The sequence below is a fragment of the Kryptolebias marmoratus genome, linkage group LG3, assembly GCF_001649575.2.
Source record: "Kryptolebias marmoratus isolate JLee-2015 linkage group LG3, ASM164957v2, whole genome shotgun sequence".
In the NCBI taxonomy this organism is placed as follows: domain Eukaryota; kingdom Metazoa; phylum Chordata; class Actinopteri; order Cyprinodontiformes; family Rivulidae; genus Kryptolebias; species Kryptolebias marmoratus.
In genome coordinates, this window is record NC_051432.1 from 11,808,353 (window position 1) to 11,824,664 (window position 16,312).

Here is a 16,312-nt window from a genome sequence, read left to right on the forward strand (position 1 = left end):
TGTTTTGTTTTGTGCGTATGAGGACGTGTACACGAGTACCTGGTGCTGGCTACGTTACGGCAAACACTTGAAGGTATTGTGTATTCTCTCATTGTAATATAAATAAAAAATGTTTTCTACATAAATCCATCACTGTGACAGTTTTTTTTTTTTTTTTTTTAAATGCAAACAAACACAAACCGGCAGCTTTCGACTGAACCGAAGCAGCAGGAAAATGAAGATTATAGATGCTTAAATGTTACGGAGCTTCCTGTTTGGTTTGTGCAGCTGCAGAGACGTTTTGTTTTTTTAAAGTCTGGAATATCAATTTCTTTAAAGGTCAGAGTTCATCGCTCGTTTCTGTAAAAGCAGAGAGACGACAGAGAACGCCATCAGATAAATGATCAGCTTTTATTTAAGCTCTTTTTTTTCTGACAACAGTAAAACCAAACAAATTAAAGAAGGCTTTGAAATGTTTTTTTTTAAATTTGATACTGAGCATCTATATACAGAGTTTGGACACTTGCTTCAAAATAAATCTGCCTGGACTCATTATTACAAATGTCTAATTCTACAGGAATAAAAATACATCACATTCACTTTAGTCAGTCTATAATCCAAGTCTTAAATAAACAGAAACATCCAGCTAATTCCAACTTAAAAAGGGAATGCAGTTGTTGAAATGTTTACATCATCATCATCATCACTGGATAAATGTCAACAAAAGAAAATAACACAGAATTCAACGATTTCATTTCACTATTGCATTTCAGAGGCAGGCGACACAAAGAAGGTCTCATTACAGACTAAATTGGAGCGCAGGTATAAGCGATATTGTGATTGTCGGCGTCAGTACAGGAGAACTTCTGCTTTCTGATTTAATCACGAGAGCAACATTACAGGGGAGAACAAACGCAGTGTTTTCAAATCTGACTCATTTCAAACTTGTCAGGGAGAAGAAAGTTCAAAAAAGTTACACGCTACAGTTTTAAATTGAGGTTTCATCTCTGAGAACATCACACCAAAATATATATATATATATATATATATATATATATATATATATATATATTTTTTTTTTTCCTTTGCCTAACTAAAAATAAAACGAGATGTTATGATTTGGTCTAATGTGTACTTGTAGTAAATATGACAAATGCTAAAATAGACGTAAAGTTGATATAAAATTCCTAAGAAGATGTCTGGACACAGATGTTATGTTGCATCTGACTGTTAAAGTTGTAGAAGAAGCTGCAGGTTTAAAAGGCAGAAGGTTTTATATATATATATATATATATATATATATATATAATAAAAAAAGAAACTTTGAACCTGAGAATTGAGACATTGTGAACAGAAATGTACAGTAAGTTTTGACAAAAAGAGAAGACGATCTCACAGCCTCGACGGAGGCCGGTCCACGCGTCGTTCTCGGTGCAGCGCCGTCACACGTACTGCCGGGGCTTCTGAGGGGCCGAGGCAGCGGCAGAGGCGAGGGTCTTCGCCGCCTCTTTGGCCTTCTCCGAGGCGTCCTTCATGGTGTCCCTGAGCAGCCGCTGGGGCGTCTCTCCTGAGAGACCGGAGGGACAAACCACAATGCAAACCACTTTATTTTTTCATGGCTTCTGACAACAAACACAAACAAAAATCCTACCCCAGCACCCGGTTTTTACACCTTGATGGACTTTTGGCATTAGATGCGTATCGCCCGCCACCTTTTATGTCAGAGATTCAGACTAAAATCCTCTTAAATGAAGAAGTTGTAGCTATTTAGGTTACGTGTGAAGATGTCACGCTCAGAGTGTGTGTTGGTAATGACTCTCAGCTTTGACCACATCCAATTTGAACTGAATAGCTGTGAAAATAACTGAGTTACAGCCATTTCTGTGTTGGTTAATGTTGCTCAGCTGTGGCGGCCATCTCAAATTGGACTGACTCCGAAAGCTAACTGGTTGTAGATCACTTCCTGAAGTTTTAATTGAAATCCATCCAGTGGTTCATGAGATATTTTGCTAACAGACAACAGGGCTGACTCAACCTGTTAATGCTACCACAGCAGATGTTAGGTCCTTCCAGCGTTCACGTGACCCTGACTGTCCACAGTTTGGATCAGTGCGATGTTCACACACACACGGCTTTTTCAGTCCGAGATGCTGCATGAATATAACATTATGGTCTGCCCAACTTCAAAACAGAGCGACTGTGTGAGTTGGCGCCCCTCCTTCCTCATTGGTATGCTGCTATGAGCTGCCTCCCGGTGGACTCGGGGCTGCGGAGTCTATTTGCATCTGCCCCGACGGTGAACCCTTCACCTCCAGAGAAAGCAGAGCGAGCAGAATCGAGACACAGCGGGCCCGGTTCTCTCTGCGCTGCTCAGCTTAAAGCCCCGCGTACGAGACGAGAGGAGAACCTGTGTTGGTGAAGCGAAGGCGTTTCTGCTTTAAACATGGAGGAACTGGGGGCTTTTATTCCCACCTATCACGAAACATTTCTCCTAAATCTACATTTTTACTTTTTAAATCAAAGGTGCTGACAAGTTTCCTTATTTTAAGTTCAGAATTTGATAACACATTACATTTTTAATAGTAAGTATTGTCATTTATGTTTAAATTTTCACTCTAATGAGATAAATTCACAAATTTAGGGCTTGTCTTTCCACAAACATCAACTAAATTGTAAGTAAAACTGAAGAGCGAGGCAGAAAACTGACTTCAGATGTCACCTTCACCACTTTACAATGTTTAATAAATAATAAGAATATCTTAAAAAGTTACCACCAACTAGTTGGGACCTCAGAGTTACCGTGAAAGCACCTAAAATGAAGCGAGGTGACCTTTTGTCGCATATCGTCGCATATTAAAATTAAAGGCCTGGCATTCCTTGAAGGAAGGCATTTTGCCCGCCACCCTTCAAGCCAGAGTTTTAGACTAAAATCATCTTATAAGATTAGGCACAATCTCATGCAGAATTGCAAGCACTCGTGCTCGGAGTCTGTGTTGGGGATGACTCTCAGTTACATCCACACCAGATTTTAGCTCAGTATCTGCAAAATTGACTAATTGCTAACAGATACAATGTGCAAAAAAAAAAACCTTCCCATTCTCCTGATCCGTTACTTTTCACAGAGTTTGTATTGGCCGGTTACCTACGTCACCTGAACCGATAAAAAGCTTTTGCAGCTGAAGCCGCCGCATCCTTAGTCTTTACTCTGAGCTCTTCCAACAGCCGATGATGGCAGCGGTGAAAGGTTGTAACAGCAGATGTGCAGCTAAATGTTCGGAATAACGTGCAGGACTGAGATTACTGAGGCGGGGAGGAAAAAGCTCCAACCTGTTTTGTTCATGGGGCAGAAAGCGAGGGGAACACGTGCAGAAAACCTGCACGCCTCAACATGTCCAATCACAGAAGAAGAAACTTCTAGGGAAGAATAACAACCAAACACTCTGCGCTACATCACTATTAACAGCATCGTGAGGTGAATTCATCTGTTGTTCCAGGACTGAAAAGTTTGACTCCCTCTAGCCAATAACCAGGAATGCAGAGACTACAAAAACAGAACAAGAAATCTGAAACATGGCACACAAAATTAAAGTTTCTGCATTTTGGTTTTCATGTCTAACACCACAGAACTACTTCATTTTCTGTTTATTCTAATATGCGGCCATATATTTGCTGCAGCCGGTTGAGAGACACCTCATACTGCAAATGATTTAGGACAAGAGAAGTTGGTTTTAGCCTAAACGCCACAGACAGGGGACAGGTCGCTACCTCAGCTACAGTCTACGGTGTGTGAGGCTCGTCTGTGGCATCACGAGACAACCTGTGGGCACGAGGCCTGGGGTGTCAGATAAATGCCTCCCTCCTGACATACTCACCGCAGCGCTCAGCCTGATGCCAATTCCTGCAGCGCCATCAACAACGGGGCGACAGGGCAGAACCACAACAATGGGCTTTTTAGACAACTACACGCCTCATCAGCACAACACACACAGTTCAACACCGCGCTGAGCACTGCCTGCTTTATGCCAGTCAAAAACACAACTACAGTTAGAAAACGTTTATGAGAGATAAACTACTCTTTAGAGCTTGTGTTGTTTTAATACCTAAGTCATATTAGATTGTGTTGTTTGTATGTTGTACTATTTTATAACAGTCAGTGGCTGTTAATAAACTGTTCTGTTCTCCTTTTGTGCTGGTCTCCAGTTTGTCTCGTCTCTGAAACACACGTCGAGGCGTACGTACCTTGTAAATTGGACAGTGCGAATTCCAGCCCCTTCATAGCTTTCATCTGGTTACTCTTAAAGCGAGCCAATCCAAACTCCTGGGGAAATACGAAGAGAAAATGGATGAAAGATGCATGAAAAGAAATTAAATAAACCACACCAGCTAACCCTCAGGTCTGGTGGTGTATTCCAGATATATGTACGGGTACAAAGTTTTAGCACTAGTTTCAATTACCCATTAGATCAGTGGTTCCCAAACTTTTTAGCTTGCGACCCATAAAATAACTGTGACAAAGGTGTGTGACCCCATCTGTCAGAGTTTAAATATCCAAAACGTGCTGATGAACCGATTAAATAAGGGCATAATGACAACTCAAACAGTCTTAGCATCCATTTTGCTATTTTTTAAATCATTAAATGACTTGTATTTCAATTCTCTGTAACAATTATGGTGTAAGTTTACCATAAAATCTGGGTTTTTACTTGTAGGTTGATGTCTGGAGATTATCTAAGGACCCCTGCTTGGTGTTGGGTGACCCACATTAGGGTCCCGACCCCAACTTTGGGAATCATTGCATTAGATCTCCTCATAGATTATTATTGCATTTGCATCTAGGCTCCCAGCATTTGACCAAAAACAAAGTAAAACATCATAATTAACAATAAAATGATGAATCTTTGGCAGTGATTCTTGTCCTGAGGCTTAATTTTTTTAAAGGGACACAAAGATCAAATCAGTTTAGCACATGTACTCAATAATAACACTCAAATGTGACCCCTGTTGGCAAAACGAGTCCCAATGAGGAATTTTTAAATGCTGAGTTATTATTTTTATCAAATTCCCCATCACAAAAGCTTCAAAATGATTCACAGTTTGTTGAACTTTTACCACCTGACTTGGCAACGAGGTAGTTTTTGTTTACGGGAGTGTCGGTTTGAAGACTCAGATTTTATTGGTCTGGAGTGACGTCGTCAGGAACACCAGCCCCAACTCCGTGGTTCTGCGTGCACGTCTTTACACACCGATTTGCAACATGCTCCAACAAGAAATTAAGTTTGAACAAATATTAACGAGTACTTCTAAAGGAATCAAATGTTGCACATCTGCATCTCCGGGGACAGAGGACAAATAACAACATGCTCCGCCTCAAGTTAGTTCAGCGTCGCAGAGATGTTTCCAGAAAAGGTTATGAAAAGGTTTTTGGCTCGTAGAAGGACAAACTGTTGCAAACATGCAGTTTCAGGTCATCCTCCCATTCGGTTTTATATGTGCGTTTCTCCCAATACGAACAGAAGCTCTGTTTCTTCCTGCAGTTTGAGGACAAACGTACCTGAATGGGTTTGGAGAAGCCAAAGATGCTCGAAGAAATCCATGCCTCCCGTTTCAATTGCGTGGCTGCCGGCTGCTCCGCTGAATCGTGGAAAACACACCGCTCTTCTACAGACTAAACCGAGAGAAAAGGGATGGCTGACTGAGCTGAGGGGCACTGCGCCGCAGCATTCACAAGTTCAGGACATAAAGCACAAACTCAGACATGCTAGGAGGATTTATGGGTTTTGGATACATTCTTTGAATTTGTTCTCGGGTACCACTTTGTTTAAAGAAAACAGCCCACTAGAAGGAATCTACAGAAACATACAGACAAAAGTGGGTTTCTGACATGGTTTTCTATCAGTGATTACCTCCTATATCATGTATGTGAACTAAACATTTTGGTTTATAAAACTCACTGAAGATAAGACTCTTGATGTAAAAGCTTTAAATATAATTTATATATTTCTGTTTTGCATTCGTCAGGAGAAATATTTGATCACAGGAGGTAACTGTTGATCACTTGGTTGCCTTTTATTCTACATTTGTTGGTTCGAATGCATTTCATTTCCAACTGATGTACGATAAAAACAATACAAATCATTATTCATCCAGAAGCAAAACGTATTTTACAATGTTTAGTACGTTCCACACATTAAAGCTGCACAACATATCTGTGAAGGTCCTACTTTATAGAGAATATTGCATTTGATAAGCAACAAACTCTTATTTTCTTTGAAGATTTGTCTGACTTTATATATCCATAAAAACAGGATTTTTAAGCTCCACCTGACAGCACTCTGTGGAGATCACCAATAATTCAGTCGGTCAGCATTGACTGAAGTAAACCATGACAAGAAAGCAGAAAAATACACTCATGCTCTCCAATATCGCTGGAAATGAGATTTCTTTATGAAGCCTAAAGCATGTAAGCTGTAATTAAATCTGTATTTTTCTGCTCTGAATAAACAAGGAAAACTAAAAGACAATTATTAATCTATAATCAAACTTATGGAGCAGTATTTTCTAAATGTTGTCTGTTACAGACTTATGTTATGTGAAACCTGATCCATTGTTTTCAATATTCAGTCATTTATTGATGATAATACCTTCAATGGCTCCACTGCCATAGTAGCAAGGTTCATCACCTTTTCAAACATGGAGCCTAATCTTATTATACTGGAAAGGAAATCCTACCTACAATTTGCTGCTCGGGGATATTAAGTAACATCTTAAACTGGAAAAGGCTATATATATATCCTACAGGGATCTACAATCCTGTAATCCTTCATTGAACGTGCTGGAAAGTTACAGAATATATCACCTTATGTCACGTTTAAGCTTTCAAAGTGGTGTGGACACACACATGTTCAGATACGTTTTACTTAATTTCCCGGTCATGACAAATACTGCGCTGAAATCTTGATGTTGATGATTTTAATCTGTTCAAACCTAATTACCCAGCTGTTTTTATTCTGTGGTTCTTGTTGCTGTTACTTTAATTTACTTTCTTATTATTATTTACATTAGGTTTTAGTCCTGTTTATAATTGTTTATTTGTCTTTCTGTGCATTCATGCCAATTAATATGCATGAAAAAGGACAAAAAAAAACGGTCATGATCTGCTTATGATGCCACTGAAGTGAGCCAATAAAAGCAGCAGGGCACAGAGACTCACCATGACTTTTGTGTGGTTGAGGTTCCAGGTGTAGGTGGTCAGGCTCCTGTTGACGGGATCCACGATGGAGTCCTCGACGATGTACACGGAGCGAGACATGCCGGAAGGGAAGAAACGCTCTGCCCAGCGAGGCAGCCGATTGGTCTTCATCAAGAGGCGTCGGGTGAGGAGCCGGTGGTTCGCAGTCAGCTCCCGGTACACGACGTCTTCTGTGAGAACATGAGTGCTGGGACACAAACAAGCAACCACGTCAGCAAGATGTGTTACGAGATGTTGGAACTTGAGATCCACTATAAAGCCTCCAATTTAAAAAAAAAATGTATAGAAGTGTGAAGTTAAACCAGGCATTCTTTCACATCTAACTAAACTCTCATTTTAACATTGCAAACTAAACCTAATTTTACTTTTCTGATACCTTCTTCTCTTCTTTCAGTCTCTGCAGGCAAAGTCGCTGAACTGCATTTTAGAGAGGACCTTTAGCAATCTAAGGAAAATATTTCACCTCACACTTTAACATAGCATCAGGCACCAATAAGAATGGTGAAGGTATTACAGGTTGTAATTGGTCACACACAGGTTGAGTAATCACTGTTTTAGTCAAGCTTGTAAGCACTGTAACATCAGCAAATTATAACTAAAAGAAAAAAATGGTATATATTTAATAATAACAGACACATTTAGTAGTTACTGTTTTGTTTGTTGAGAAAAAACAAACAAAAAGTCTTCCTCAACGGTTCAAATATCTAATAAATTTCAAACCAACACAGACAAACGTGGTTCCAAAGTCTCAATAACAACAAAAAATGTCAATTAGTTCATGACATATTTGTCCATCTAATGTTTGTTTTGTCTCTTCTTTATATATTTTATTACAATAAAAATATGAGTGTTGGAAGACGGTGGCAGCCTCGAACCCTACTCCTGCGAAAGTGGGGCAACACGCGCAAGATCATTTAACAAAAGGTCAAAAGGCGACAAAAAGAGTGAAATTCGTTTTAGTACCTGAAGGGATTTGGGTACCTCTGCCAAAAAGCAGAGACAACATGGTCCCACGTACTCTTGATCTCTGTCTTACTACAAAAATATTTGACCATTTTCCCCACACTGGTGTCCACGACAGCCCGACTCCTGAAACCTGAGGTCCCTCCGTGTGATAACGCCAAACAGCAAGATATTTGACACTGACTCCATCCAAGGTCTGGGGCAGTCCTGCAAAAGTAAAGAAGAATCATCCGTCAGAGGAATAAAAACAACTCACAAAACCATCTGAATGGGTTTACTTGCTTTGAGGCAATATTGCATTGTAGCAAACAGGACAATAATGTAATATTTACGACCTATTACACCATTTGTTTGGTCTTTATCTAGCTGCAATATACTCAGAAAGTCACAAACAGCTGTTAAACCTCTTCTTACATTATATTCAGTGTACACGGGTTACTTTAACCTCTAGTTTGGTAGTAATAATATGACTGTGTTTTACAGTGTTTCGTTAAATATCTCAATATTGTGAGCCAAGTGTGCTCATAACAGCATATGCATTTTGACAAGTTACGGTCATTGTCAACTATTTTTTAACATTTCATAGAGACTTTTAAAGAAGGGATGTTTACTGAGCATTATGAATAACCCTAATGAATCAAAAGGCTTTAATAATATAAAATAGGATCTGGATATTTTTAGGAAACTTCGAAAAATCAATTTTGCATAACGAATGCTAACACAATTAGCACCACGATATCCACAGTTCTATTGAGATCTTGACCACAGACTTATGTGCAATAGTATGTCTTAAAAATAAGTACAATCTAACTGAAAATATCCCCTCGTTGTATAAAATATATTGCATGTTAATATACTGTATGTTTCAAGTCTAGCTTGTTATTCTTTACCATGAGTGCTAATACAAGTTTACTGTTCAGCTAACAATGCTAACTAATGCTGAAATACAAAAATTAATTTCCTTAAATATTTAACAGGTTCATATCTATGTAGTAATGATGATAAGTAACAGGTTTAATAGGTTATTTAACTCATTCCGTGTCGCGACCTGCTGGTCGCTTTTAATGTGACCAATGCTAATACAGTTAGCTTAGCTAGCGTTAAACAGCCATTTTCAAACGATGTTTGACATTAAAGAGTCTCACCTTCATAAAGTATTAATGAAAGTCTGGTGGGTCAGACATCCAGGACCTCGGTGTCCGACGAGTTTCGAGCCAGCAGTTTCAGAACGCTAGCTAATTCGACACATTATTGCTAAAAAGTGACAGACCACAGTCACAAGCCGGACATCTTACGGTCATCGGGGGCTTCTTTCACAATAATAATACCATTTCCGCTTGGTATTTCAAAGTAAAAGATTCGGCCTTAAAAATAAAAGAATTGTGGGTGAAATGATCTAGAAATGCTTTTGTGGCAGCTGTTCGACTAAAAGAACAGGTTGAGCTCTCTATATGCTACGAAAGGGAGCTTCAGTACCTCCTTTTAATATTTATTTTAACACTGACGTCATGTTAGAGATACAGTCCTGTACAAAAGTTTTAACCACCCTAATTCCTTCATGTCTTGCGTCCAATGAGTCAGAGTTACTTGAAATATTTTAAAGTGTTGTTGATCAGTAGTTCTTCAGACTTTCTAAAAGTCAGTTTTTCCTTTTTACTTTGGCTGCTTTTCCACTACTTTTATTTATTCATTTATTTTGTCCAGTCCTAGTAGCTGTCAGTGACAGCGACAGTGCAATGGGCTTTACAATAAGATATGTGGAGGACAAATAAGAAGTGTGAGGCTGAATAAACATATATTTCCAGCAGATTAACAATATCTGGAAGTCATGCCTTTAAGAAATAGGGAAAGAAAAATCCTGACTGTGTTTTTTGAATCTTGTTTTTGTTGCCATCTAGAGAAATAAAGTGAGTATCGACAAGATACTGTAACTGGTCAAACGTACTCACTGAAAAGTGTGAAATCTAGCATAAAAGAAGTTGTCCTGAACTATATCAAATGGTGGAGTGTGAGAGAGTTTACTCCGGCAGTTTTCCATATATACTAATATGCAATTCTAAAAAGCAGGTACGCACTCAGCGTAAACAAAGCACTCGCCTGAATTTGCCGAAAACCAGGTGGAAGCTTGAGTTTTGTGACTGACTGAAACATGTTTAAATGGAAATATAAGAGAAAGAAAAGAGATGGACGGGTAAGACAACTGTGAAGAATAAAAATCAGGGCTCAAGCAGGGAGGTAGAGCACCGTAAAGACAGAGCTCAGCATTTTGCGAAACCTTTGCTAGATCAGTAGGTTCTATTGGTAAACCTAACCAAACAAATCTGAGCATAAATACGTACCGACTTGTCAGAACTGTTGCACGTCTCCATCCCAAACAGTTCGTTCATGGTTGTAGACATCATTGAACTATTTTGTTGAAATTATTGACCTATTAACACATGTGGTAGTTGGCATTCATTACCAAATTTTGCTTACATTGTTTTTAATTTAAGGACACGTTTACCATCGTTATGTAAAATATGTGCAGATTTTGTTTCCTACTTTATGATTTTTTAATTTGTTTATTTTTCTTGTCTTGTTGACAATTCTGTCTCTTGAGATAGATAGATAGATAGATAGATAGATAGATAGATAGATAGATAGATAGATAGATAGATAGATAGATAGATAGATAGATAGATATTTTTCAACGTTGCTCTGCAGTACACACGATTGGCCGCTAGGTGTCGCCCTAAAATTTGTCCAGCCTTCTAATGCGTTAGGTTTCTTCTTCTACTACTTCCTCTTCGTCCATTTGTCAGCTAGCTCGCGAAGTGTCCTCCACGGTGTCATTGTGGGTCTGCTCAGATTGAATATCCAGAGGTAAACAATGTCTGGCTACGCACCGGACGAGAAGCTGCGCTTCGACCAGCTGGTGAAGCTCCGGAGGCGGTGGCTGAAGGACCAGGAGCTCAGTCCCCGGGAGCCCGTGGTTCCTGCTAAACCTCTGGGGCGGCTCGAGAAGTTCTGGGCTGGCTTTCTGGAGCCGAAGAGCCTGTGGAGGCTTTATGTGAGTACACACACACACACCAAGCTGTTCTTTTGCCAGAAACCTTAACTCGCAGTTATTACGGAATAAATATGCTAGCTTTAACCTAAATGCGTGAGTATATGAAAACTAATGTTTTATTGTAGATCTTGGCGCTTCTGAAAAAAAGGAGGAAAGATTATTTAAATAAAATTCATCCGGATTATTTTAAGTTTTAAAAGGAAGCAATAACATTGTGAAATTAATTCAAAAACAGGCAAAAGGTATATTTAAAAACAAGCAAAGAGATGCCAAGAACAGGGTCCTATTTACATTTTTTTCAGTACTGGCTTAAAGATGAGATGATGTTTTTTAAAGTATATCTAAATACCACGGAGATGACTGAATTAGACCAGTAAATATATATATATATATATATATATATATATATATACATACAAGTCTTCAGGTTACACCTTTTGATTTTTTTTTAGCTCTTGTGTGTGTATTTAAACATTTAAAGCCATAATAGCTGTGGAAATACACAACTTTTTAAAATGTTTTTTTGTGGTTTTACAAATCTGTATCATCTATGATTTAAAAAAATACTAAATACGCATCATTTGCTACCAAAAGTCTACCACATAATTTGTAATAAATGAGTGAAATCTGCAGGGTCAGGTTTTGTTGCCAACACTTACGAGCCGCTTGTTTACATTTGAACACTGACGAGCTCATGTCCGACAGTCTGAAGGATATTAAGTCAGTAAAATAATCCCTGGCTGTAAACGGAGTCAGAGGGAGAACGATGGAGTCAGACATCAAGTTTTTCTCTTTCTCTGAAAACAAACGACGACTAAAAGCCGTGAAGACGAGAGCCAACAGAAGGAGAGTCATTTTAAGGGAGGAAATCGAGAGGTGGAGAGTGTTAAAGCAAAAACTGGAGCTAAGATCAGATGTAAATGAGCTGAGCTGAGATATTCTGGACTCTTAACAGGAGAATTTAATTGAAAACAAAGGTGAGGAATATCTGCTGTTTTCTAACACAATCTTTACAAAAACCTTGATGTGTTTGAGTTACATTAACCACCAAATAATCATTCAACGATGTAGAAACTGTTTTAAGGAGCTTAAAAATTCCAATCAAAAACATTGAACATTGATTTTCACAGCTGTTATGACTTTAAGCAGTAATTATTAATATTTTATCATTTATCATTCCCCTCTTTGCTCTCTCTCTGTTTCTTTTTTCTTCTCGCAGACCTACAAAGTGTACCGGGGTGGAGTTTTCACATTAACGCGCTTGCTGATACCTTTCTGGGTTATCCACTACTATGCGAAATATCACGCCTCTGTAAGTTGAATTTAACACGCATGCGGTATCCTCGTCCATTAGCCTCGTTTTTGCTTTAATCAGTACACACCTGCAGTTTTCTGTTCATGCCTTTTTTAAAATAGCTTTTATGTTGCTGTACGTCTTTTTCCCTGTTTAATTAGAGTTATGAAAACTTGCAGCTGCTCTCACTCACCTACACTTCAGTACTTTAGATTTTTTTTTTTTGGCTTTCTAAATCCAGGTTATAAAGAGTCGCAGCTGTATTACTGTTCAAACGTTTGATTTGATATTTAACCTTAAAGTCGTGTCGTAGCAAAAACCAAATCTCCAACCTGAACATGCTAACAAGGTGATGAGCTGTCTTTTTGTCAGACGAGGGCTTTTCTTGTTATTAGTTCTTCTTTAGGGACTGTACAGCCCAGCTGTGTCACGAACAAAGAAACCAGCAGGATGGGCTTTGTTTTTTTTTTTTTATTTTTATCTCGCCTGTGAAAACTGTTAAGAGTATTTCACTCAGTTTAGAGATGACAATCTCATTACCTCAGCATCCGTCATCTCTCTAAATGAAAATGTCTTTGTTCCCCCACAGCAAAGGCCTTTTGGCCTCATGGAGCGGAGACCCAGACTTTTCCCAGTAAGTGCCACTGATTTCCGACAGCGTTCGTGTTGCTTTTTGTTTAACTACTGAAACTGGCCTTCTGATCCAGCTGTTTGAAATGTTGATGGATTTTTAAAAAAATATTATTTTGTGTGTGTGTGCTTAGGGTGACACCATCATGGAGACTGGTGAAGTTCTTCCTGATCTCCCCGACACCCATGGACATCACTGAACTTTAAATGTTTCATTTAAGTTTTTTCTGTTCCTGTTGTATAAACTGTGCATAATTCAATAAAATATGACAAAATCCTTTACATAAAAGAGCTTGTCTTTAATTATTTTGAAGATCTTTTTTTTTTTTTACTTTTACTTATTTTTTGCACCAATCTCAAGGTTTTCATTCAGTTTCGATGAGATGTCAACTTACTAAACAAGCAGGATTGGCCAGCAGGATGTGATCTGAATCCAGAACGTTGTGTAACGACTACATATTTTCAACAGAGAAAAGAAAAATGACAACAAATAAAAAAAAAATCAATAAACAGAACTGAATAGAATACCTTTATTGTAGAGATGCAGATCTTTCAGTGTCCAGCGATTCAAATCTGATTTTTAGGGTCACGATTCGATTCAGAAACCAATTTTTCTAATCAAACTGTCCAGGGATTCAGTTTAAATTATGTGATTGACAAGAGGAAAAGACTGTGTTAGAACATTTATTTAAAACAATTCTATAAGGTTCCATGCTGTATCAGATTATCAGTTTATAGTTAAACAAAGAAAAGGTTTGTGCATAAAATTCTCTAACTTAAATTACCTTTATTAGGTTAGCTTAGCTGCCTGGCTTTTTCTCATATAAAAAAACAACCATAGAATTATTAAAAATATAATCTTACAAAGATTAAGCAGACTTCAGTCTACCATCGTGCATTGGCCTTTGACTGAAAATAAAACACAGACATAGTTTGTATGTTTTGTAAATCTCTAAAACTTTACCTTTAAACAAAACAGACTTTGCTGTCTTATCCAAAGTGCGTTTATATTTGTTAAATCTTGAACAAAATGTGAGTCTGTGCAAGTCTCTGATTTATGAATCACCCAAATTATATTAATTAGTATTTTAAATAGTTTTAAAAATCGATTTTGAGCATTTTGAATCGATTCAGAATTCCCAGGACTAGGAATTGCAATTCTCTACAGAATCAGATTTTTTTCTTTCTGTGCCCCAACTTTATTGTCATTGTTTCATGTACAACGAAATTTAAATGCCATCTGGCCCGTGCATCATTTATCAGAAATGGATCAAATCAATTACAAAATCTAAAATCAGAAATAAAATACACAATAAATAAATACTGCTCAGTAAAAGATAAAAACTAGCACAGACACACACACTATGCGTTCTGCTTATATTTAACAATCCCTCAGGTTATGTTTTTATTTGTGTTTAGTGAAATCATTGCTGTAGAATAAAACAGTATCAAATTTCTTATTATTTTGTGGGTCAGACGCTGATAGTTGCACTTCTGGAAATAGAATTATTTAATTTGTCAGTGGTTTACAGACATGCCTAGATATATGGTGCTATAAGTATCATTGTCAGGAATTAAAACAAACCACATGGAAAATAAAACATTTTGGTGATTTAAAAAAAGACCAAAGCGGAAGTATTCAAGGTCCGCTCTTATTTTGAAGGGCGGAAGTGACTCGCTGAGTCGTTATGAAATGTTGGAGAGGAAGCGCAATGTCACGGTAGAAAGAGTGGATTTCTAGAAGAAGAAAAACCGTGATTAATTAGTTACCTAATAACTTATTGTGTCCCTGATGAAGTCACAGGTAAATGAGTCTTACTTTTTATTATTTTCTCAAACAAACTCCTAGCTTTTCTGGCTTAACTTTAGCCACTTCGTGCTAGCCCATGTAGCCACCTTGCTAACTCAAAACTATTTAACACGTAAACTACAGTTTATAGTTTTCTCTTCTTGGTAGCATCTGTGTATTTACGACAAGAAATAGTTAGTATTAACCTCGAGGTTGGTAATGTATATGTAACGAGCCTTTAATTCTTATATTTACCGAAACAGGTTAGTGTAATCTAAAGTATAGAAACCAACTGGGTTAGCATGTCCTGATAAGAGACACTGAGCTGTATGGCATAGGCGAGTTTTAGTTTAGGTCAAACTGGGTTTGTTCGCATGCCTTCCCGTTTTCTGTCTGTTAGAAATGGTCAAGAGCAAGACAGACATTTTCTCTGTAATCTATAAAACGCTAATGGAGGTGATGTTTGGTCCTACTGTGACCAAAGAGGAAATTACGTGTCATCTGGCTGCCCTGTTCTCTAAATAAACAAGACATGATCCTTTTTAAAAAATGTTTTAAGCCAATAAAATAGCAGTTATTACTGAAAACAAATTAAAATATCTGTGGACAATTTTAAACATTACGACTGATTTTTGTCCACGCTACAATATTTCAGCTTCTAAGGGATCTTAAAGCTGAGAAAATTTACAGCAAAATGGCAAGCCCAACTGTACAACTATGAAGTTTTACTTAAACACACAAATACTAAGTTTTTTTTTGTTTGTTTGTTTTTGCAGTTTCTTGATTACAGAAACACTTCGAAGTGGGAGATTCTGCATGAATGATGACTGTGATCCGTTCCTGCAGCTGTAAGTATACCTTACTGAAAGCAGGACAAGTTGCAGAAAAGTCTGTTTGGGGAAACTGCAGCCTATTGATTACAAAGCACTAGCAAGAGCAGATAAAGTCCTCTATCTCATTGAAGTCATGACTGTTTTAACATTAATCAGATTCATTTTTAGGCTCCCATATCCACCCTTTTTTTTTTTACAAGAAAGTATAAAAATCAACATATACTGTAGGTCAGCAGAAAGTGATGAGAAGCAGCAAGTTTGTCAATATGTGCAAATGTAATTGTAATTAAAGCTGCAAGCAGCATTGGCGGCCCTCGCAGCTCAGCGCCGCTCCGGCCTTGCGACCGCGGGAGCTCTGGCGACCGTCGTCTACGGTCTCGCGCCTTTCCTGCACCGTCCACTAGGTGGCGTTTTCAGCAAAAGTCCCAAAATGCCTTCAGTCAGGATCAGTACCAGTCCTGTGCCATGCTGTGAACTTTGACCTTCCTACGTCAAACAGTTGAAGAGTTAGAGCACATGGGCTCTC

General features: G+C 38.2%; 3 protein-coding genes across 3 annotated transcripts in view; 2 read left to right on the forward strand and 1 right to left on the reverse strand.

Moving 5' to 3' along the window:
- Positions 1-371: 371 nt before the first annotated feature.
- On the reverse strand, positions 372-9,521 carry prelid1b (PRELI domain containing 1b). The gene is made up of 6 exons (XM_017411825.3): positions 9,337-9,521; positions 8,192-8,398; positions 7,190-7,415; positions 5,531-5,644; positions 4,219-4,297; positions 372-1,546 (listed from the first exon to the last, which is right to left on the reverse strand). The coding sequence occupies exons 2-6, from the start codon at positions 8,281-8,283 to the stop codon at positions 1,422-1,424; spliced, it is 636 nt and encodes a 211-aa protein (XP_017267314.1). The 5' UTR covers positions 8,284-8,398; positions 9,337-9,521; the 3' UTR covers positions 372-1,421.
- A 1,446-nt stretch (positions 9,522-10,967) lies between these two features.
- Positions 10,968-13,448, forward strand: ndufb6 (NADH:ubiquinone oxidoreductase subunit B). The gene is made up of 4 exons (XM_017438234.3): positions 10,968-11,240; positions 12,460-12,552; positions 13,124-13,168; positions 13,299-13,448. The coding sequence occupies exons 1-4, from the start codon at positions 11,061-11,063 to the stop codon at positions 13,362-13,364; spliced, it is 384 nt and encodes a 127-aa protein (XP_017293723.1). The 5' UTR covers positions 10,968-11,060; the 3' UTR covers positions 13,365-13,448.
- A 1,363-nt stretch (positions 13,449-14,811) lies between these two features.
- The window catches only part of toporsa (topoisomerase I binding, arginine/serine-rich a), a 6,784-nt gene continuing 5,283 nt past the window's right edge, over positions 14,812-16,312 (forward strand). The window contains exons 1-2 of the mRNA XM_017407536.3: positions 14,812-14,968; positions 15,730-15,801. The gene's annotated coding sequence lies outside the window, so the exon portion shown is untranslated. The remainder of the gene's footprint in view (positions 14,969-15,729; positions 15,802-16,312) is intronic.

Excerpts from the sequence above, each read along its gene's own strand:
- prelid1b (XM_017411825.3), bottom strand. The coding sequence starts at position 8,283 with ATGGTCAAATATTTTTGTAGTAAGACAGAGATCAAGAGTACGTGGGAC. Across the intron at positions 7,416-8,191 it reads AGGTACCCAAATCCCTTCAG|CACTCATGTTCTCACAGAAG; the intron begins GTACTAAAACGA and ends TTTGTGTCCCAG. Across the intron at positions 4,298-5,530 it reads GCTTCTCCAAACCCATTCAG|GAGTTTGGATTGGCTCGCTT; the intron begins GTACGTTTGTCC and ends GTATTTCCCCAG.
- ndufb6 (XM_017438234.3), top strand. The coding sequence starts at position 11,061 with ATGTCTGGCTACGCACCGGACGAGAAGCTGCGCTTCGACCAGCTGGTG. Across the intron at positions 11,241-12,459 it reads AGAGCCTGTGGAGGCTTTAT|ACCTACAAAGTGTACCGGGG; the intron begins GTGAGTACACAC and ends TTCTTCTCGCAG. Across the intron at positions 12,553-13,123 it reads ATGCGAAATATCACGCCTCT|CAAAGGCCTTTTGGCCTCAT; the intron begins GTAAGTTGAATT and ends GTTCCCCCACAG.